Source organism: Pipra filicauda, unplaced genomic scaffold (assembly GCF_003945595.2).
Source record: "Pipra filicauda isolate LSUMZ 115617 unplaced genomic scaffold, ASM394559v2 scaffold69_size3009148_pilon, whole genome shotgun sequence".
Lineage (NCBI taxonomy): Eukaryota > Metazoa > Chordata > Aves > Passeriformes > Pipridae > Pipra > Pipra filicauda.
This window is the reverse complement of record NW_024104864.1, coordinates 2,753,327-2,775,254: the sequence shown is the minus strand read 5'-3', so window position 1 is coordinate 2,775,254 and position 21,928 is coordinate 2,753,327. Positions and strand designations below refer to the sequence as shown.

General features: G+C 48.1%; 2 protein-coding genes across 6 annotated transcripts; one reads left to right on the top strand and one right to left on the bottom strand.

The window, feature by feature from the left end:
- Nucleotides 1-1,826: 1,826 nt before the first annotated feature.
- Nucleotides 1,827-17,237, top strand: VAMP1 (vesicle associated membrane protein 1). Of its 4 annotated transcripts, XR_005566335.1 has the most exons (7): nt 1,827-1,911; nt 2,492-2,651; nt 3,318-3,476; nt 3,726-3,777; nt 6,550-6,640; nt 12,014-12,129; nt 15,759-17,237. XR_005566335.1 is itself a non-coding variant. In XM_027730401.2 (6 exons), coding segments are annotated over exons 1-5 (426 nt in total). In that variant the 5' UTR covers nt 1,827-1,909; the 3' UTR covers nt 6,603-6,640; nt 12,014-17,237. The 4 variants fall into 4 exon arrangements, 3 of the variants coding, with proteins under 3 accessions (XP_027586202.1, XP_027586197.1, XP_027586206.1); XM_027730401.2 differs by having other exon boundaries at nt 12,014-17,237; XM_027730396.2 differs by lacking the exons at nt 6,550-6,640; nt 12,014-12,129; nt 15,759-17,237 and adding an exon at nt 4,789-5,606.
- On the bottom strand, nt 12,694-20,253 carry SCNN1A (sodium channel epithelial 1 subunit alpha). Of its 2 annotated transcripts, none has more exons than XM_039388907.1 (13): nt 20,191-20,253; nt 19,254-19,627; nt 18,585-18,840; nt 17,536-17,723; nt 16,632-16,732; nt 15,783-15,946; nt 15,366-15,464; nt 15,082-15,199; nt 14,753-14,831; nt 14,375-14,432; nt 14,192-14,247; nt 13,569-13,644; nt 12,694-13,354 (listed from the first exon to the last, which is right to left on the bottom strand). In XM_039388907.1, the coding sequence occupies exons 2-13, from the start codon at nt 19,601-19,603 to the stop codon at nt 13,028-13,030; spliced, it is 1,872 nt and encodes a 623-aa protein (XP_039244841.1). In that variant the 5' UTR covers nt 19,604-19,627; nt 20,191-20,253; the 3' UTR covers nt 12,694-13,027. The 2 variants fall into 2 exon arrangements, with proteins under 2 accessions (XP_039244841.1, XP_027586195.1); XM_027730394.2 differs by lacking the exon at nt 20,191-20,253 and adding an exon at nt 19,864-19,967.
- Between the last annotated feature and the right edge of the window lie 1,675 nt (nt 20,254-21,928).

Genomic DNA, 21,928 nt, shown 5'->3' with positions numbered 1-21,928 from the left:
TTTGCAAAAGTAATTCAGGTGTTTAACTGTTTTTAAAAACTCTAGCTTCTAGTTTTCCATAACTATTACTGGTTCCTTTAGTGGAGAAGTTACAGTGAGTCACAGCTGGCATCCCTCTAGTCCAGCATCACAAAGACTTGGGAAAAAACTGTAGGATGATCAGGCATTTGCCTACCTCTTCTCCCTTAGCTGTTAATTTGGCTGCTGAGTAATTGGGGAGTTACATCTGCTGACTTGATGTATCTTGCTACAGAGCAACGCTGCTCTGTCTCCAACAGCACTTGGTTGGAAGTGGCAGGGAATGAATGGAAAGAACTTTCTTTATGTCTAAGCCTGGGAAAAGTGAAGGCAAACTCTATTCAAACAGCTGAAGTTCACATTCTCAGAAGCAGGGTGACAGACCCGTGGGAATTGCCAGAAGGTGGTGTGGATTCAGGAAACGTGCACAGATTCAACTGGGGACTGAGTAAACACCTGAAAGAGAGCAGCTAGGGGTTATTACATATGTAAACTGTAGGTGTAGGAAATCCTTAGCTGAAAATATGTCAGAAACAGGAAGAGTGTCAGAGCAAGTACCTTGTACCCTTTGTCATCTCTTAATCCCTAAGCACCAAGCTGGCAAGGGCTCTGTGGCCACTACTTCCATAAGCTCCATAAGCTCTGTCTTTGGTTATTTGCAATGGTTATTGGAACAGGCCTTGGACTGCGGTGGGAAGGTTGCCAGGCTACAGAAGCTTCTTCCATAACTTGTCCCTTCGCAGCTTGACTGAAGGCTCATCTTAAAAACCTTGAGTTCTGCTGAGCCCAGTGCTAGTCTGCTCCCATCTGCAAATCACCTGGCTCAAGTCACAACCCTGTATTATGTGTTCACCTTGTAGCCGTGGTATTTTGGTTCCCATGCTGTCATCTATAACATATCTGTCTTGTGTATCTACTAATCTATCAGATCTGATACTAAAAACTTCTATGAATGTCCTGTATCACCTTACGAAAGGAAAAGGTGTTTCAGTGTGTGAACCCACGCTTGTCATCCTACTCACCACACCAAATGCCCTATGAAGAGACTTCTTGTTCCAATATGCTCCTGCCTCCTTTTGTGTCCTGAATTGAAGAATCTTCCCGTTTGATCCATCAGGCTTCTCCAGATCTGCAGAGGGGAAAAAATGCAAGCACGTTGCTGTTTGCGGGGCTGCTGCAGGAGCCTCATTTCCCCCAGCAGGCTGCAGAAGCTCAAACGGGACTTGTTCAGGTTCCCTTTCATGCTGTGTTGTATGGTGGAAGTGGGCCAGCGACACCATCTCTTAATTGCAAGGGCAGCGGCTTCCCCAAAGCCAACAGACACACTGCGGAGGTGGGATTACGGAAGCGCTCCGCAGTCCCCACCGCTACGGCACCCACTGGGATGGACTCCAAGGGAAAAACCGGACGGGGCGGATAACCACGTTCAGGCTCTGCGTGACCGACACGGAGTGCGGCGGACCCGCTCAGGGCTGGCGGGGCCGGAAAGTGCAGCGCCTGGCCACGGGAGAGCCCTAGATCGGGATGGGGATTAAGATGGGGGCCGAGTCACCCCCGGTTCCGCAGGGGTGGGGCGGGGCCAGCACGGGGGGCGGGGCACTGGCCCCTGTCCCATTGGGCGGCCCGCAGGGGAGTCACTGGGGGGCGGGGCTTGCCCCCGCGGCAGTCCGGGGGCGTAGCCGAGTGGCTCGCAATCGCGGAGCGCTGATTGGCTGAGGAGGAGCCCAGGGACGGGGCCGATCTACCACTCCCGGCGGGACAACTTTTGGTTGGCTGCTGGCTCTGTGGGCGGGGCCCGGCCGGCTATAAGTGCGAGTGCCGGGGTTCCCTGGCTGTCGGTGAGGAGCTTTAGCTGTGTGTCCGTCCTGCGGGGTGTCGGTCCGGCCCGGCCATGTGAGTGTCCGACCGACAGACTGGCCGCAGGCTGCGGCGGGCGCGGCGCGGGGGCGGTGGCTGGAGCGCGAGGGAGCGGGGTCAGCGCAGAGCCCGCGTCCCGGCCGGCGGCGGTGGGGCCGAGTGGCGCATTGCAGCAGCCGCAGGCAGGGCTGCCCGCACCGCCCCCGGGCGGTCCTGCGCTCCTGCCGGCTGCGGGTGGGTGGGTGCGCGGGCCGTGCCCCGCTGGCGATGCGCGGAGCTGTCGCGTCCCCCTCCCGGCCGGTGCCAACCTGGCCGGCGGCCACCGCTGCACCCAGCCCGGGGGCTGCCGCGTCCCCACGGGTGCCCCTGCGCTGTCTCCCCCTCCCCGTTCCTCCCCCTTCCTTCCCCGTGTCCCGGTCACCTCCGTGCGGCCCCCCTGCACTGCCGCGACCGATCCCCGCAGCCCCCCTGGGCTTGTCGCTGCTCCGGGCTCTCCAACGAGGCCGCCTGCTCCCGGTCCGAGGGATCCAGGGAAGGTGCGGGCCCGCGGGGCTTCGTGTAGATCTGGGGAGCTGTCTCTCGAGCGGCCTCTTTGCCCATGTGTGTCTCTCCCTAGGTCTGACCCAGCTCCGCAGCCTGCTCCCGGGGCCCCCGAAGGGGGAGCCCCCGAAGGAGGAGCTCCTGAAGGGGGAGCCCCCGGTGCAGGCCCCCCCGGGGCTCCCCCTAATCTGAGCAGTAATCGCCGCCTGCAGCAGACCCAGGCCCAGGTGCAGGAGGTCAGTAGCTCAGCCCTGCTGGCTTCCCCATAGGATGCCTGGACTCTTCTCCCGCTGCTCTGCAGCAGCGATGTTCTTGACAGATGTCTGTCGGTGCGGGGGTGGCTCTTCGTGTCACACCAATGCCAGAAATGCATTAATACATAAACCTATAAAGAGGCTGAAGGAGAGACTGGTTTTTGTTTAAAAGCTGCTTAATTCTAGATATGACTTCCAAAGAGCAGGCCAGTTAGATTTTTTTTTTTTTAAGCACTTCATATCGTGCATCTCTTATGAAAATAAAGCTATACGGCATCCAGGACAGCTCTTAATCCCTGCCTGCTGCTTCAAGGGAACAGTGTGTGTGCGGTGGGATGTGGGGGTATCCTTGCCTGGCTTCCCGGGATCAGTGCCTGCAGCTTGGCTGCTGCCGTGCAGTAGCGCCTTTGTGCCTCACTGGGGCAGCAACAGGAAGCTCCTAAGTTAATTTTGCAGTTGCCGGGGAGTGAGCATATCATTCCTCTCGCGAGGAGAGTGGCTTTGGCTTGCTGCTGGATTTGAGAGCTTTTAAAAGCAGGTGAGAATGGGGGGCTGAAGACCTGGTTTAAACGTTAGTTATTGGCCTACTTCTTATTTTTTTAACCGTCTTTACCGATACAACTGCTGCTACTATTCTTCCTTCTGCAGGTGGTTGATATAATGTGTGTAAATGTAGACAAGGTGCTGGAACGAGACCAGAAACTGTCAGAGCTAGATGACCGGGCAGATGCACTTCAGGCCGGTGCCTCAATATTTGAAAGTAGTGCAGCAAAACTCAAAAGGAAGTACTGGTGGAAGAACTGTAAGGTGAGTTTCCTAGTGCCATGATCTCCTTCAGCAGAGGGGAAACTGGGTTATTCCTCTCCTGCAGGACTTTGCAAGTATACTTGGGGCTTAATGACCATTTCTAATGCTTAAGATTCTTTCACTGTGGAAAGACTTTGAGGCCTTGGCTGCCATGCCTTCAGAGTCTCGCTTACTTTCCCTGGCCGTCAGGGAGGATGTGAACTTGTCCATCTGTTCTGAGTATTACTCTTTGACAATCTTTTTCTCTAGATGATGATCATGATGGGAGTGATTGGTGCCATTATTGTGGTGGTGATTGGAAGTAAGTACCAAAAAGCTCAGGCTCAAGGGTGAAGAAACACCAGCTCTAGACTACTTTAATTTTTCCTTTTTGGTTTGAGATCTCAAGGGTCTTAGTTGCATAAGTGTTAACTTCAGTCCTTGGGGAAGGGAGGTGGAAGTGCTGGAATTCCCTCACTTATTGCAGAAATACATACTTTACATAGTAATAGAAAGAATTGGGGATGCCATCATTGTAGAAATGGGAAATTCTGCCTGCAAAGTCAGGTAAACTTGTAAGTATGAGGGGCCTTTTCCCTGGAGTGGGTGGGTTGGCAAGTCCCTTCCCTGGTGGGTAGTTTGGAGGTCTCTGAGGGACCTTTGGTATAACTTGCCCTTTTGTTCTTTCCTTTTCTTTCCCTATTGCTTTGTCTCCAGTCTACTTTTTTACTTAAATGTAGCTCCTTCAGTCTGCAACCTACTGTCCCCTATCACCTTGCCTGTCTATTCTTGCCTCCAAATCTTTAATTTCCTTCCCTTTTCTTCCCTTTCCTTCCCTTTCACCTAGCTTCTTCATTGATTTCTTTATTGTTTTTAATCTGTCTTCTGTATAGGACTCTGAGCCGCTTACCAAACATTGCTAGACTTTTCAACAGTTGCTGCAGCTTTGGGGAGGGTCCTCTATGTTTAGAGGAAAGGGAAATAAGGAGGAGTGGGTAGCTATTTGCTTCTACTCTTCTGCAGGGAATTTTGGGGGTTTATTTTCAGCTGTGAGCTTGTCAAATAGTGCCTGTGTGAACTCTTGCAAAATAAGAATGCCTTAACGCAGTGCCTTTGGGGATGAAGGACTTCAGCGTGTGAGATTCTTTAGTGTTCTGCCTAAAAAGAGTGGCAGCATGACTTGACCTTTTCATTGAGTTTCTGAGATAAAGGCTAGTTAGTGATAGCCAGTGACTGTGAGCCGTCTGACTAAGCTAGACATAGTGATGTAGATTTCTCTAGCCATGGAGAGATGAGCACTTAAATGATTTATTCTGCCTGTCCTTATTTTCAGATGACTTGATGTCTGAACATGGCCATTTCAAGTTTTATAAAGGCGAGCCTACATGATTACCTCAGTCAAGTGCAACAGGCTAAACACAGTTAAGTGAAAGGAGCATTGTTATTATCTAAAAGGCATGTGTAAGAGTAAAGTCTCTCTCCAGAAAGAACAAAAGAACAATAATTAGTCTGGTGGGAGTTGTCAAATACTCCTTTCATCTATGCACACACAAGCCAGGACCCTGTAGCTTTCTACTATCTTGTAACTTTCTTGAAGGAAGACTTTGGGGCAGAATGGGAATGGGTGTTTGCTTTTGTGTTACTGGGTTGGATGTCAAAGGAAGCTCACTGCTGTAGCAAATGGAGGTGAAGGGGACTGGTGATATTCCAGATGAAACTGAATGAGCTGCACAGCTTTCTGATTAAGAGTATCTGTTCCATTTCTGCTGCCACAAAACACTACCTTTCAGCAGGAGTAGGAAAATACTTGAAATGGTTACCTAGGGATTCAAAGGGAAATGCTGCTTTAGGCGTGGATATTGGAAAGTGACAGCAGATGTTTGGCAACTTAGGTCTCTAGGGATCTATCAAGCCGAAATCCTCCTACTTGCTATGGATTCTCCTGAATTTAGATCCAGGGTGGTCTCTGCTGTAAGTGAACTTGCAGTGTGGAATGCTCTGTCATTCTGTAAGGAAATCCCCTTGTTCTTCTCCATCAAAAGTAACAAGAGCTGTGAATTGCTTCAGTGTGTTGTCAGACATGGCATTAAATGAGCTGCCCTGTTTCTGTAGAGTCTTCCAAGGAATGTGTATCTTGTCTTTTTTTTTTTTTTTTTTTTTTTTTTTTTTAAAAAAAAAATCTGAGCTGTAGCCTGTAATCTAGACTGGAAAGAGGGTGCTCCTTTAATTTAGACATGAGAGGAGATGGGGAGAACATCACCAGAGTTCCTAGATGGGAGCAAAGTACAAAAGATGGGAGGAGCAGATGTTTTTTGTTTCATTTGGTGTGCTGGGGAAGCCCCTTTCTTCCTCACAGGGCATCTGGCAAGAGGTTAGGTTTTGCATGCTCACTTCCATGCCCCAGCATTTCATTTGCTCAAGTTCATCTCCCTGCAATTCCATTCCTATCCACCTTGGGGGAGGGCAGAGATGAAGATCTGGAGTGAAGCAGCCCACGTCCCCTGAGCACTTCCCTAATTCCCTGTGGAACTGAGATGTGATGGATGGTCGGAAGTGCATCTACTGAAGAGGAGCCAGGGCCTGCTTGTGCTACTTACTGCTGTCATTTTAGGGGGTAGGCATACAAGCTTGAGGCTCCCAGACCAGCAATTCTCTCGAACTCTTCTAAACAAGCCTTTGGTGCCCCATTCCTCCTGTCTCTCTGGGGGCTGAGGTTCCCCCTAGGCTGTCTCTTTCATTTCTTTCTCTTAGATGTTGTGTGTTGCCTCCTCCTGTGCTCCCTTTCCCCTCCTTTGTCTCTGTGCATGGGCAAAACAAATCACCAAAGGCCCTCTGAGTAAAAGTGAGGGACTCTGCTGCCCGCTGCATTACAGCCACTTATGCACGTGCAGTTTATTTATTTAATTTATAAACACAACTGTAATCTCCTATGGCATGTTCTAGAAATCAGCTCATGTACTTTTAATGGTCTCTAAGAAACACAATTCACCACCTTACTGAGTCTGTCTGGTCTGTCAGTGAGTGGGGAGGGGTTGGGATGCCAAACTGGTTTTGGAATGTCTTTTTTTTTTTTTTTTTTTTGTCACTTCCATAGCATACACATACCTGAAGTTCTGGCCCTCAAAGCAGTGGCTGGTTTTCCATTGAAAAATGATGGTAGTTCCAGTTGTGCTGGACTGACTCTGGTAAGTCTGTAACAAAATGTACGAACCAGCAGCTCTGGAGTAATAGTCTGCCCAAGCTAACTCTACTTCCAGCCACCAAACATCCAGCTGCTGTGTCCTATTCAGGGGACTACCTTCCTATGCATTCGAGTGTGTTAGTGACAGCTCTAGCTCTCAGGCTGTGTTGTCTTTGGGTTTCAATAACCTCAGATCCTTAAGCCCAGAAAACAATTCTCCATTGGTGTTGGAATATAAGTTCAAGATCCAAATGAACTCCAAGAATAGCATCCTGTTCACAGCATATCTTAGAGCATGACTGGAATAAAGGTAAGTGCCCCATTGTTTTGCTTCACGTGAAACAATAAAACTCATTGAAACACTTGAAACTCATTAAAAAGAAATGACAGATCTTCGTCCCGTGCGGACTTATTTTAAAATGAGGTATTTGTGCCCTTGTCGGCCTCTACTGCTACAAAGGTTAGACTGTAAAACAGTATTCCCTGTAGCCTGGAGTTCCCTTATGATCAATCTTTGTCCAGTCTTAAACATCACCAAAATCGTACCAGAACAATGAACACACCAGAACAATTCAAAATGGTGAATTTGGAGCAAGGCAGACTAATTCTTCAAAGATGAAAGCTTTCCTGTGAAAGGAGGGTGTCTGGACTGGCTGGTGGATTAAAGCAGCATGTACAGTCTAAAATTTCACACAGTTCGGGCCTGCACAACCTGAACAAACTAGTCATGCTACAATTCCTGCCAATTTGTGTGTTGTCTTCCTGTCAGTTCCCAGCCTCATTCATATAGGGGGATAGGGAAAATGTTTCTTGGGACAGATGCATTTTTAGACTGTTCACTGTGCAGTCTCAAAGTCTCTAGCCAAACCTGGGGACTTGAATGCTCATTTTCCAAAGCTGTCCAGCTGGAACACAGAGCTGGAGCTGAACATACTGCTGAAAGTTGCCCCAGGGTTGAGCCCAGTTCATGAGTCACGTTGCGGATGCTTGCAAAGAGTTGCATGTTTAACCGTAAATCCTACAGTAGGTGTTGGAAATACCATGCTCTGCTGGGAGCTCATCTTCTGAGGTGCCATCCTTTAACATATCAGCATTTCTGCTGCTCCTGCAGAGTCTGTTAACCTGGACAAAACATGGTTTTAAATGTGCTTTAAAAGCAAGGCCAAGGCTTTGGGAGAATGGTTCTTCATAGGTCTAATTAAAAATTCAAGCTCTGCCTTTAAACATGAAACATGTTTAACATGCCTTTGAACTGGAACAGATTGCCCAAAGAAGTTGTGGATGCCCCATCCCTGGCAGTGTTCAAGCCAGGTTGGCTGGAGCTTTGAGCAACCTGGTCTAGTGGAAGGTGTCCCTGCCCATGGCACAGGGTTGAAACGAAGATGATCTCTAAGGTCCCTTCCAACTCAAACTATTCTCTGCAACATGCAGCTCCCATATCAACTCTTTCATCCTGATGTCTTTAGATTTGGTGGAAGAAAAGCCCCAACTATACTGCTCTTAAATGGATATGCCTTAAACCTTTATGTTTCTAGATGCCTAAAGCATTGCTCTGACCTCTCCTGAGGTCTCTGGGCACTGATCAAAGCAGGCTGCAAGTTCTCATCAGTGGTGGGGTTTGTGGTCTCAGCTGGCGCGTAACCAAATGATAGTGGGGAAGACAGATTTTTCTTCAGAGTAGAAATGTAGCATCAACATTTGTTTAATGGACTTAGCTTTCCTGTGAAGGGACAGAGGTCCCTGCTCTGATGTATCCACTGGGGTTGGAAGCCTTAACTTGGTGAAGAGAAGCAATAATGGGGAGGTATAGAGGTTTTATCTTTGTTCTGACCTCTTAGCAAATAATTACTCTCTGAGATGTAATAGATAAAGATATAGGTTTTACAAATAGGCAACTCAGCTGTGACTGTTGGATACTTCAGCCTCCATACTTCTGATAATCTTTGACCTATTTTTTTGCCAGAGATAGAGTGCAGCACCTATTGAGAACACCCTTACTTGCTCAAATATGACCAGGCCCATAACATCCTTTCCTTCAGTGCACAGACCCACTAAATGATTTCTTCAGAGGCCAAAGTGACACTTTCCTTTCATGTTCTTTCCTGCCAGGCTTCTTTTCCAAAAGACTTTGTACTATTTTTTTAAATAAATTTGTTGTAATCTCTAAAAAAGCTTTTTTTTAGTTCATTGCTTTTAAGCATGTACTTGAAAGCTGAAGGCACTTTCCTCTCTTGTGCTCAAAAGCCTCTTTTAAATATTGCACATTGGTAAGTACAAAGAACTGCAAGACTGAACACAGACATCTCTCTGGTATGTTCCTGATCTCCGTGGTTCCCCTCTGTCCTTTCACCAACAGCACTGCTACCCTTTTCATTCCTTGATGTACTCCATCTCCACCCCTTAGCTTTTAATGAACCTGTCCAAAGAGCCTGGTAACCCTTTCCTCAAATTCATTCTTGTTTTGACCTCAGTCTATGAAGACAAACCTTGCACCTATCTGTCCAGCTTCCCTAAACCCTCCAGCAAGCAGAGTTTAGTTCTTCTAAACGTACTGGTTATTTTTCCAAGTGATCATTTTTTCATTTTTTTCCCTAGCTTTCTTAGAAACTTATGTTGTACTTCCATGCATTTCCTCTATTACCTTAATTTTTATGGAAAAACAGTAGTTTTGATATCTGTCAAATTGTGACTATCTCATTCTGGAGGGACAAGTTTTCAGCAGATAGCTGGGTATGCCTGGCTATGCCTCTGTCTCTGTGTTTCCTGCCTTCTCAACCATCCTGTGCTTAGTTTTCCTCCTTCATGGAGGGTCTGACCCATTCTTTCCTTTCTCCCAGTACTTCTTTCCATTCCCCCAATCTCACTGCACTCCAAATTTCCTTAGAGGTTCTCAGATCCTCTGAAGTCATCTGATCTCACAGTTGGAGTCCTCAGAAACTTCAGTATCCCTACATTTCCCAGACACTGTATCCCTTTTCTCTTCTAGCACATGATTTCCAAATGCTCTTAACACTCAATCAACTTGCGAATGTCTGTCAACTCCACAGTCCCACAGGTGCTGGGGCCCTTTATACCCCATCTCTGCAGGTTGTTTCATATCCAAAAGAGCCCACCTCTCTTTCCTTGTATTTCAGCTGTATCAAACACTTAAACAAATATTCTATTGTTTTTTAGGCCGTAAACTCTCATCCCTCTTCTTCCTCTGTAATTTCTCCACCATATAAACATTCCTCTTTCTCGCTCTTAAATACATGGAACTACCGACTTCTGTGCTGCTTACTCCTGCAGAACAAACCACTCTAATACTCCAACTTATCCACAAAATGTTTTCTCTTCTTCTGCACTTTCCTTTCCCCTTCAGGCACTTGTATTTCTACTTCTCTGCCTTCTTCCTGCACAACAGGTGCTCCCAGTCCAAAAAGACACAACTCGCTCTTCTTCAGTGTCCTGTGACCTTCAGGTGCTCTTTGTGTGTTTTCCATGTGCTCCAAATAACTGTGCTATGCCTCTACTGCGCATTTACATCCCCTCAGCTTTCTCCTCTGGTACAAATCCACCCCAGCTCAGACCTTTAATTTGTCTTTTGCTGACCTGCAGATCCCTCTAAATGTGCACTTTCTTCCCTTTTCTCTGCTTTTTCACATTCTTGGTGAAACACTCCCATTTTCTGCACTCTCACTCCAGCACTGCTGGACTCGCCTCTTGTTTTCAGCCAGACCAAGCTCACTATACATCTGTTGAGCTGATAATTTGTGGTCTTGTCAGCCTACAAAAAGTGTAGGGATATTCCTGGGAGGATCACCTGATTTCTCTCAAGATGGCAATTTTTGCACTGATTCTCAGGAAAGGGAGGGCTAATCTACTGACCAACCTGTATAACATCTTCTTCATGTTTGTATAGGCTTTTAAATCTGGATTTACAGCTATCCAGAATGGTGCCATTACTTTGAGTTCATCAGTCAAAGCTCTTGCTTTCTTTTTTTTTCTCCTTATTTTAACACTTCTACAGAAGTGAGAGAATATGATGCCAACTTCTCCCACGGAATACTTCACCACCTTCTGCAGCTATATTTCTTTATGATGAAGAGAACTTAGTTTATGCCTCTGATTAATCTTTTTTAATCACCCACTGTGATCACTGTGTGTGATGCAGCGGGTCTTATCAATTTTATGGTTATTAGAAGGTACCATGTGATGTGAAGAATCGTGTCTTACTCTTTGGATATTCAGGAAAGATCATGCTCACCATATGAATCATCATACATTTATGATATACAGAGACTGTTTTAGGTGTTACACCTGCTCTTTCTCCTTTACTTCTCTATCTGCCATTCTTGTTTTAATTGTGACCAAAGTTACTTTTAGGAACTAAACCTAGCTTTTAGCTCTGCTTCTTGGGCAGTGTTTTTACAGAATATGAAAGTCCCTTCATCAAGGCAACTTAGAGATTTCATTCTTTAATTCCCCCTTTTTCTTCATTTAAAATTACCCACAAACACAGAAAATGGACTTTTTTCATGTTTGCAGATGCCCTGATTTTTTCCAGGGGCAGCCTCCAAAGAGGAATACATGTTCCCATACCTCTAAGTGCCTGTTGCAGGACTCTCCCTCCTGCTGGGCTGCCACCCTTGCTGAAGGACACCCCCTGAATTGTTTGCTTCTATTCCCAGCAGAAAGACATCATCATTTTCAAACCAGGGTCATCAGCTGAGCACTGGGATAAAATTTGAAAAACCATGAATATCTGTGCGATAAAGAATGTAGAGTTTGTGTATGTGAAGAAGAATAAAATCACTCTCTGCTGGGAACTGAAAAGTGTGTTTATGTAATTGAGGCAAGAGCAATACAATCAGCATGTGTTTAGCATCTCAAAGGGAAAAATTAGGCAACAGTTTATAGACTGCAGTAAACCCCTCCAACTTCCCAAGGGCAGTGTATCTACCTTAATTTTTAAAATAACTTAAGTTTTTCTTTTGTTATGATTAACTAGTTTTTAAATTCAAAAGCTGCTCTTTGCAATGTGATTGGGTGCATGGTACCACAGGTCTTTGCCTAAACTATATGCTTAAATTCTGGTATCTGTGTTTGTGTCTTGTGAAGTGGATAATCCTGTTTGTTAAGGACATCACCCTTGCTCTCTTGATACCCCATAAAGTGCTGTGTGAACACCATTGCATCAGAAGTCTGAATATTTGTAAGAAAAGAGTATGGCAAGCTTACTGCAAGAAATAAGATGTGTTCTCTTATGCAAAGATCCTCAAATTAGTTTCCGAAAGGAGGACCATCTTTGCCTATGTGGTCCGATCGAATAGGATAAGGCTTTAACTGGACGGATTTTTGACTAAAGCCTGCAAAACTTCTCCTGTGCTTCACTTAGGAAGAAGAGCCTCAGCAGAGTCTCTGTGGGTGGACCAGATAAGGGTCGGGTCAAGCAGAACAGGCACTGCAGGACCTGTGCTCTTCTGATTTTTGTGGGATCCCATGGTAGCAGAGGTACTGTTTGGGATTTTTTGAGGGTGTGCGTAATCCTGCCAAACTCTGTTTCCCTCATGAAAGCAGGGAGGGCCAAGCAGGTGTAGAGATCAATTTGTCCTAGACCTGTTGGCAAACATTTAAATTGCCGGATGTACACGTGTATGGTGCATCACAAGGAAGGGAGGCTATACACCCCTATAGATCTACAAGTGCAACACAGGCAGCTTGAAAAGGGAAACCTGGCTCTGCCAGAGGTGTTTTGTCCCAGACCTGGGAGTGGCAGCAAGCATCAACCACCTCTCCAGGGAATTGTGCATAGTAATGGTTGAGATTATGCCTGTGGCTGTTGTCTCAAGTAGCCTTTTCTCTGAGGGAGAAGGGGGTGAGTGGCACAGTCTTGGGATCACAGTCAGATATTAGCAACAAGGAAAGAGCAACCAGTTTCCAACCTTAGGGAGACCTTAACAAAGCTCCGCATGTTGAGAGATTAGTACCCCAGCTGAGGCTCCATTCCTGTCCCTTGTCATACCACAGAGGAGGCCAGTCACACCTGCCAAACCTCTTTAATTAACGACAGACCAGAACGGTGGCAGCATCCTTGTTGCGGGGAAAAGCAAGCGTGCACGCATGTGTAGGTGTGCACATGCACAGAGTGTAAGGAAATCAAGGGGACATCTCCCCCATACATAGACTAGATCAACTCTCATCCCTGGTGATCCCCAGAGCAATAGTATTTTATGAGACTGAGTAATTCACCTACTGTAGTGAAAGCAATGAACCCAGGCCAACCACAGAGCAGTCCTCTGCTATGATTCAGGTGCAGCACCCAAGAAGGAAGGAAACACAGGTCCCACAGCAAAGTGTGCAGCCTTTGCTCCAATTGCCACCCATCTGAACGGTGGAATAAGCTGCTGCCTCAGTCGTGTCCCACCTCACCATCCCTGCTTGGCCCATGTGGTTCCAGGCTGTTATAGGATGGCAGAGTGGTCACTACAGCCTCAACAGTGAAGCGATGTGGAGCACTGAGACCTGGTGTCTCATCCTGGAAAGCAGTGTTATCATGACTGTTTGGAGAGGGTCCCGGTGGAGAGAGTTTCTGCCGGGAACGGAACCAGCGGAAGGCCAAGATAAAGGTGATGGCAATGAAATCCAGAATCAGCTCTGCAAGTTCTATCACAGAAAGGACAGAGGATCCGAACCAGAGACTCCACTGGTTCCCAAGCTGGGACAGAAGAGTCACTACCTGCAAGAGATGGAGAAAGAGCAGTGAGGACAGCCCTCATTCAAGACTTTTGCCTCCCTGCCTTTTCCCACTAGCAGTGCCCCTGTGGTGCTGGGAGGTTCCTCTCACCCTGCCACAGGAAAAGAGACTGAATAGCCAGCAATGCTGCTGGAACAAACACGTGGCATCGTGGGGGAATGGGTGGCTAGAGAAGACATGGTAATAAAGTATGTACCGTGAAGGCTGGAGACTCCCCATTGGTCTTGTAGTTCCACTCCTTAAAAAAGATATTCACTTTGGCAACTCCGTTCCTGTAAATGAAAGATGAGGCTCAGTAACCCCAACTCCTCAATCCCTGCATTTCTTCACCTCATTCACCAAGTGTAATTTTCTTCTCTGTCTCCTTTTGCCCCCATCCTTCTCCCACACATACCACCCAGAGGCCTTTTCCCATCTCTGCAGTTCCCTCATTCTGCACTGAATGTAATCTTTGGTACTTACAGCACACTTCTGAGACTGCACTGTGAAACCCAGTGTTGGTGGCAAAAGCTTCTGCCCAGCTCTCCTTCCCACTGTTCCATGAGCACGTTCTGTGATTCCAGACTACATGGCAGGTGCCTGGGGCTTACTGTTTTCATACCAGCATCTGACCCCTTTCAAATTTTTCACTTGGATCCCCAATCCTTGTTGAAATCTCAGAATATAGCTACTTGGACTCAAATCCACTGGCCTTGTCCACAGGTTCCATGCCTGATCTCTTCCCATCATTGATTTATTCTTAACTCTGACATTCCTAACACACACACTCCACTGGGATGGTTTCTGGTGTGGACACAATCTCTGTTTAGGGGCTCTCACCTCTTGGATGTGATGTTGTATTTGTTCTGTTGTGAAAGCACGTAAAAAACCCAGTCCTGAAATGAAAGTGCAATAAATTGTGTTACATGATCACAGTCACATCCTGTAGGTTTAGTACCCGTTGAGGAAGGACTAAACGGGAGGCGAGAGCAGTGCTGAGGAGCCAGGACACCATCTCCTTACCTCTGAGACAGCAGAAGGCCAGCGGGAGTATCCAGCTGACAGCTGGTATTCTGTCATTCTGGAAGACAAGAGATTGTGTTAGCTGTTGAAGCTGTAGGAGCCACAAGGCCAGGTCTTGCCATTTCCAGGCACACCTGGAGATTCCCTCCCATGCTGAAGTTCTGCTCACTTCCCACTGTGCAGAATGCACAATCCTTGGGAGCTCACCCCTAAGCTGACCCTGACGTTCCTTGGTCATTTTGGCATCGTGATGGGAGATATACCATTTTGGGTGGCAGCTTAGTTATTGACTCAAGCTTTTTCCCTGGCCAGCGAATGCTTTCCAACACTTCTAGAAATAAAAAGTTTTCAGTCTTCCTGACTGATGATCAAACTTACTTGCAAGGTTTCCGACATTTGTGGAAACAGCCCAGCACATCAGCTTTGAATTCAGCCAGGAGTTTGTAATAGCAGTAGCCTGAACAGCAGAGAAAGTAAATCCAGGTAAGCTCACAGTATCTTTATATAAAAGGTGATATGTGACAGTAAGGGGAATCTAGAGAAGGTTTCTTTCCACAGGCTCCAAGGGACTGACAATCTAAGAGAAGAGTGTCTTTTGGGTGCTCCCCCCAGGCAGCTCATTGAAGACAGTAAGATGTACTGGGACATGGGGTGCACCCAACAGGTTCAGATGGGCACAAGCTTTACTGTTCCTCCTGTCCACTTACCCCAAGATACGTGCTTTGTATAGTCACAGTACTCTGCTCCTTCAGGTAAGGGGTAGAAGTAATAGGCACAGCCACAGCGCTCAACCATGTTCAGCTGAAAGCAGGAGCGAATGCAGACCTGGGAGGCACATGAGGTGGAAAAGGCTCAGCAAGGAAACCAAACCCACTGCAACCTGTATCACATCATACTATTAACAGAGCCCATGGACAAGCATGGCCCTTAGGGAACTAAAATATTTCAGGAAAGTAGGAAAACAAGCCATCACAGGACTGGAGACAGTTACCTGTTCAGTGTAGCGGGATGAGTACAGATTTTGCACTGGCACGTCACTGCCATCCTCTGTGCAGTCACTGTAACTGCCCCCAAGACGCACAGTCATCTCCTGGAATAGCAAACTGTCATTGCGTAGAACAACTGGCACTTTGCTGTCCTCTTCCTAAGCTTCCGTGCCACGCACTGCTCAGCTATCAGTATCTACTCTTTATGCTTTTCTCAGGATGCCTCCGTTTCTTTGTTCACTGATAAAGCGCAGCCAAATGCTTCTTGTCCATTAAGTTGCCCTTCCTCTCCCTCCACTCCATGTGATTAATCCCCTCCCTTAAACACACATTGGGTCTATGACAACCCATCTGTATCTATTCACCAGTTAAACCTCCCCATAACCTCACATCCACAGCTCTTACCCCTGCTGCTTCCTTACTTTTCTCATGCTGATGGAGGTCTCGATACCAGGACGCACGTTGAAACCCCCATCATCCATGAAGGCTGGCTCATTCTGATCATGGACCATGACCCTGGCTCCTGTCACCGTGGACAACAGAGGGATGAAGTCATTCTGTTCGGTGCGCACCACCAGAGAGAGACCTGAGGAAATGTCAGAGAGCAAGGGAGGTCATGCCTGGCTGTGGTGCGGGAGAGCTGGGAGAGCACAGTGGTTAGAAGTGAATCTGTGAGAGATAAAGGAAGAGATAGACATCAAACAGGGTGGCACCGAAGCTTGGTAGCAATAGAGGGTGGCTGGAGGGAAGCCAGAGGCAAAGCTGGAGGCTCCAGAAGAGGCCAGAGAAAGCTGAATTTCATCACTGTAGCTTAGGAAAAGCAGAACTGGGAATTGAGAGAGATTTCATGGAGAGACTTGGAGTTGGATGGAAGAAAAGCCTGAAGATTTGGCCTCAAGAGGTTTCATGGAGTTTAGGAACACAAGCAGGTCAGCTGCTGGAAAGAGGGAAACAGAGAAGGAGGAGGTGAAGACCAGGCTCTCAGGAGCGCAGCACTGTGGCTCAACATTTCAGGAAGGGCCAGCACAAATCCAGAGAGAGCAATATAAGGATCAGACACTGATGGGGGAGAGAGAGTTCAGTGGGCAGCAGTGAGGGACAGCCATGTCCTCAAGACAGCTGTCCCCACATGGGCAAAAACAGCTTAGGCGAGACAGAGCAGGGCTGTAATCTGCCAGTACCAGTATTAAGCACAGCAGGATGCCCATAACTCCTAAGGAAAGCAGAGATAAGTGATACTCCTTACTCACCAAAGAGTGCCTCTCACCCACCATTATTGATCCCAGGCATCGAGGATGTCCATAGGCTGCTGCTGTTGTCATTAAAGGTATAGCAGTTCCCATACAAGGGATGGTGGAAGTGGGTATAATTCCTGAGAGGGGAACAGAAACATTCACACGGTGTGAGAAGGACTGCAAGACCAAGAGGAAGGGCTTTATAAAAGAAACAACTCTGTTTTCTATCAGCAGGGAGAGGGGCTTACAGCTGATGGGCAGTATTTGTTGTGTAAACTCACCTGAACAGGGAAAAGCAATTAAAATGTACCGTAAAAAATGTTCTGGAGCTGGACAGGTTTTTACACCACGTTTTTCATACTGCTCTCGAGGGCCCAAATTGGTTTTAGCTGTACTAGCAAAGATTGTATTATCTTCCTAATACTGAAGAATAGCTCTTTCAACCCCTTTTTCTCCCTTGCTGATGGATGTCATTCCACTACCTCTACTGCATCTTTTTTGACCAATAATAGCAGGACAAAAGTAGAATATTTTTTTACTGTCTTTTTGTATCAACTCTCTCCTCTCCTCTTCCTGTATGTGGGCTGATATGTACCACTGTTACTACTGTAGCTAGTAAAATAAAAATACTTTTACACTGTACATTGGCACCCACTCTGGCGTTTGTACCAGTGGGTAACTGGTTCATTTGTGTGAAACCCAGGAAAAGGTAAAACCGTCCTTTGAGGTTCATAGTTTCAGATCACAGAAACTGTGGCCCTGATACACACAACCCACAGAAGAGACTCAAGAAAGATCATTTGAGACAATGGGAAGTGAAAAAGGAACGAACCCACCTTGGAAAAGAGTTTCTTTAATGTGGGTTCCTTGATTCCCCTCAAACCCAGGCACAAAACAGAGTGTTTTCAGGAAGACTCTGTGGGATGTTTCCACTACTTACGCCTTGTCACATGTTGCGTCATTGAAGCGGCAAGCATAGATGAAATTCTCGAAGTCAGACTCATCCAGGGCTTTTGCATCAGGCACCTGTGCCAGGATATTGATATAGTGAAAGCTGTACCATTCCCGCACGGCATCCACTCCTGAGGAGTATGCCTGATGGAAACAGTCCTTGTTGTTTTCACTGCACTGTTGAGAAGGAAAAAACCAGCCATGTCAGAGAAGTCTTGTCCAGGAGGTGAGGCTGTGTCTGTGGAAGAGCTGTTCTCCCTCAGCACAGGCAAGAGATGACTGAGGGAGTGAAAAAGCTCCACTGGACTCCTGCACTTGACCAAAAGGTCATCAGCAGGATGTGAAAGAGCAAACCCAGGGCAGTTCATTGGTGGAAGGGAAACACTGGATGAATAAGCAAGGCTGAGTAAAGCCCAGGAAGCAGAAAGTCGCAGTGAGGTGTGCAAGATGATCTGCCCATAAATTCTGCCTGGTATAAAACCAGGAGCTTTAAATTCTTGAGTGGGGAGCCCTTCCCTCAGGGTGTGTCCAGAAAAACTTTTGTGATCCTGTGGGAACTCCAGTTAACTGGCAAGTGATTAGCTTCAGTCCTTCAGTGTCTTTTTAAATGCAAACACAGATACCCTAGGGCGAGGAAGCTGCTACCTAGGAGCAAATGCGACCATGATTGCATTTCAAGTGACCCAGGACCATCAAATACTTTACCCCTTTGAATTATTGGGCAATGCTGATAAACTGCTCTCCAAAGGCAACTGCAAGGCTGATGTAGCCTTCAGGAAGGACAAAGTTTCCCTGCTGTACCTAGGAAAAGATGGACAGTAACATGGACAAGTCTCCTTGGGGCCTGCGTGGACAGGGACAGGTCTTGTGGAGCAGGATTGCATTGGGTGAAGGATTCAGCTCTACTTCTATCTGTCATTAACAAAAGCCAGTGCAGATTAATCAGACTTCTACATAGGGTGGGCAAGGGTCTAACAAGATAGAAGTAGCTAGGCAGAGACTGGAGTGGGTAGGGCACAGGATACCTAGGGATCTCACCAGAACAAAGCCAATTTTCCAGTCATTCTTGTCCACTGAGGGACTGTTTTCTGGCAAGTTGACTAAGTTATCCCTCTTCTGCCTCCGTAAAGGGTGGCGCTGGACATGATGGAGCAGGCTCCTTGAGCTACGCTTTTGTGTAGACAGGGTGGACCAGTCACTTCGTGGCAGAGACATGTTGTAGTCATAAAGGTCTAGCAGTGTCTGATGGGTGATTTGGTCCAGCTCATCCAGCTTCTTTCGGATGGCGCTGTATCTACACAGAGGGGAGAGAGGACTTGCAGGTTTAGGGCTGGATGCACATAAACAGCTCTGAATTAGACATGCAGCAAAGTTTGCTGGGGTGATTCTGGACATTCCTGCCACCAGCTGTAAATCTCACCCTTTGCTGGAGGCTATCGTCCTTGTAGGAGTGAAGTAAATCTGCTTTAGCCCCGTGGCAGTTTATATTGCAGGCTGCTAACATACACCACCAAGTAGAGCTGCCTAAACTAACATGCCTTACTGTGAATGCCCTGCAGCAGCAAAGGCCTGTGAAAGGTGTTCTTTCCACAGGCACCACTACAGAAATGGCCCTTCAAGGACCATGAGGAGAGAAAAGAGTACATGCTTTTATCCTACACCTGTTAAAGTCAAGGCAGTCAACAGCTCTGGAAGTCTATTTCTTACCTGTATGGATTGAGGGTGCACAGTGTCACGGCTGGGAAAGTCAGCCTGTCAGAGTTCAGGTTGAGGTTGAGGTTGACAGGGTAGCTGAAGTACTCCCTGTAGAGGATCCCAAACTGCCAGTACATTAAGCCGAAGGTGAGAAAGAAGAGAACAGACCAGAATGCTGTCTTCATCTTATTCTTTTTGGAGCACACCAGGCGAATAGCCCCATGGATGGTTGTGTTGCTGCAGAAGAACTGGAATAGCTCTTGGTAGGAACTGTAGAATTCGATGAGACCCTCCCGCTCCTCTTCTTTCTGCGGCTGCTCCTCTTCTTGCTTACATTGTCTCGTTTTCTCCCCTTCTGGCATCTTCCCTGCCTTCACAGACCCACCCTGCAGCACAAACTCAGAATTAGGGGGTCGCCCTGTAAGACCGTGGCTCCGGCTGGTTCTGCATCACCATCTTCCCCAAACCTCCGTGCTTTCACCCCCTCTTCCCTGACCCCCATCCCAGGCTGTAGGTCCCCCTCCCATATGTGACACGGGGTAGATCCTCCCCCACCGAGCAGCCCCCGCGTCCCTCCCGCGGCTGCGCCCCCCGCCCGCCCCGCCGGGGCCGCGGCACTGACGCGGGACGCGGTGCCCATGGCAGGCGGCGGCTGCTCGGCCCGGGGCCGGGACTGGGGCCGGGGCCGATATGCTCTCCCTGAGCGCTGCCGGCTCTCCCGCAGCCTCCCCGGCTGGGCTGGGACCGGTTCCTTTCCAGTTGGAGCCAGCACCCCGCCCGGCTCCTGCCCTGCCAGCCTCTCCCCGCCCTCCTGCCTGTCCCTCCTGCCTGTCCCTCCTGCCTGCCCCCTCCTGCCCCTTCCCCTGGGCGCCGCTCCCGGGGAAGAAAAGCCTCTTGAAACTCTCAAGTGTCGGCGGCCGGGGGACCGGGGACACGTCTGGGCAGTGACCTTGGCGGTGCCGGCGGGGGTCAAGGCGCGGCCGCCGCGCTGCGGGCGGGCAGCGGGGCCCCCCCAGTGTCCCCCGAGGGGAGACCAGCCCCGACCAGGTACGGTTGCCGAGCAGCCCGAACCTCCTCCTCCTCCTCCCACCCCCTCCGGCGGGGACGCGGCGTCCCAGCGAGCTGAGGCGATGCAGAAAGAAAGTTGGCAGCGCCGGTCTCCGGGGCAGCCGCAGGCAGTGCCAGCCAGGCGGGAACCCCCCCACGTCCCCCGCAGGAGCGGCGGGACTCGACCGGCGGTGAGAGCTCCTGCGTGGCTTTCATGGCCAAATTGTGCTTTCCAAGGGCAAAGCCGAGAGTTTTGAGTGAGATCTGCAAAGGGGATGGGGCTGGGACAGAGAAGGCTAGGGGCGACTCGGTGATACACGAGTTACCGCATCGCCTTTGCTGGTTCCTTAACTAAAGCAATCTTTCGTATCCAGAACTACTCGGCCCAGCCATGAGGGGAAACTTGTTTTGCTGATCTATGCCTGGGAAATCAAGGCCTCCCGGCATTACCCAAAGCCTCCCTCGGTCCATGGAAATGAACACCCATAGCCAAATGTGACCAAAAGTCTCTAACAGCCCCCTATCATTATAACCATGAAAGGTTTTTACCGATCTTTTCTCCCAGTGATTTTCTTTCAAACTAGCTCTCTCTGAAGTTTTCACTTATTTCTTTCCTTTCTGGATACCTCCTCCAGAAAAGTCCGTGTTCAGAGTGTTCTCTCACTGAATTTCGATCCTCATTGGAGTTTGCTGTGGTTTGGTTAGTGACTCAAAATACGCAGCCACTTTCACCTCTTCGTGTTGCAAAATACCATGCTTGAAAAGGGCAAGCCATACACTTTTGAGGCCAACAGTTAAGTGACAGTGTGCCAGGAGCAGCCTTGTGATAGGTGCTTGTTAGAATCTTACAGCCACAACTCGGAGCTTTCCGCTAGCTCCATTCTCTGACAAAAAAACAATGCAAAGCAAAAGCATTGTTTCTCCTGCAGTTCAAAACTTAGTTTTAACTCCAGTAACTCGTTTTTGAACTTTCATCAAAGATGAAAGTTGCAAAAAGTGGGAGGGTGAGGGGAATGAGCTGATACTGTATCAAATGCCTATTACAAAGCAGCTTCCTCAGAGCATTACGACATCCAGCTCTGAGGCCACCTACGTAGGAAGAATGTGGTCCTATTGGAATGAGTCCTGAGGAGGCCACGAAGATGATCAGAGGGCTGGAGTACCTCTCCTATGAAGGCAGGCTGAGAGGAGAGAGGTGGGGTTGTTCAACTTGGAGAAGTAAAGGTTGCAGGGAGATCTTATTGCAGTACCCACTTCTAGAACCTAAAGTGGGTACAAGAGAGCTGGGGAGGGACTTTTTATAAGGACATGTAGTGATAGGACATGAGGGAATGGCTTCAAACTGAAAGAAGGTAGGTTTAGATTATATATTAGGAAGAAATTCTTCACTGTGAGAGTGGTGAGGCACTGGAAGACATTGCCTGGAGAAACTGAGGATGGCCCATCCCCAGAAGTGTTCAAGGCCAGGTTGGATGGGGCTTAGAGCCACCTGGTCTAGTGGACAGTGTCCCTGCCCATGGCAGGAGGTTTGGAACCAGATGATCTTTAAGGTTCCTTCCAACCCAAACCATTCTACGATTTTATGATTACAAGTGTCCTTCTGGGTTGGACTGATGGTCCATGCAGCTCTGTATTCCATC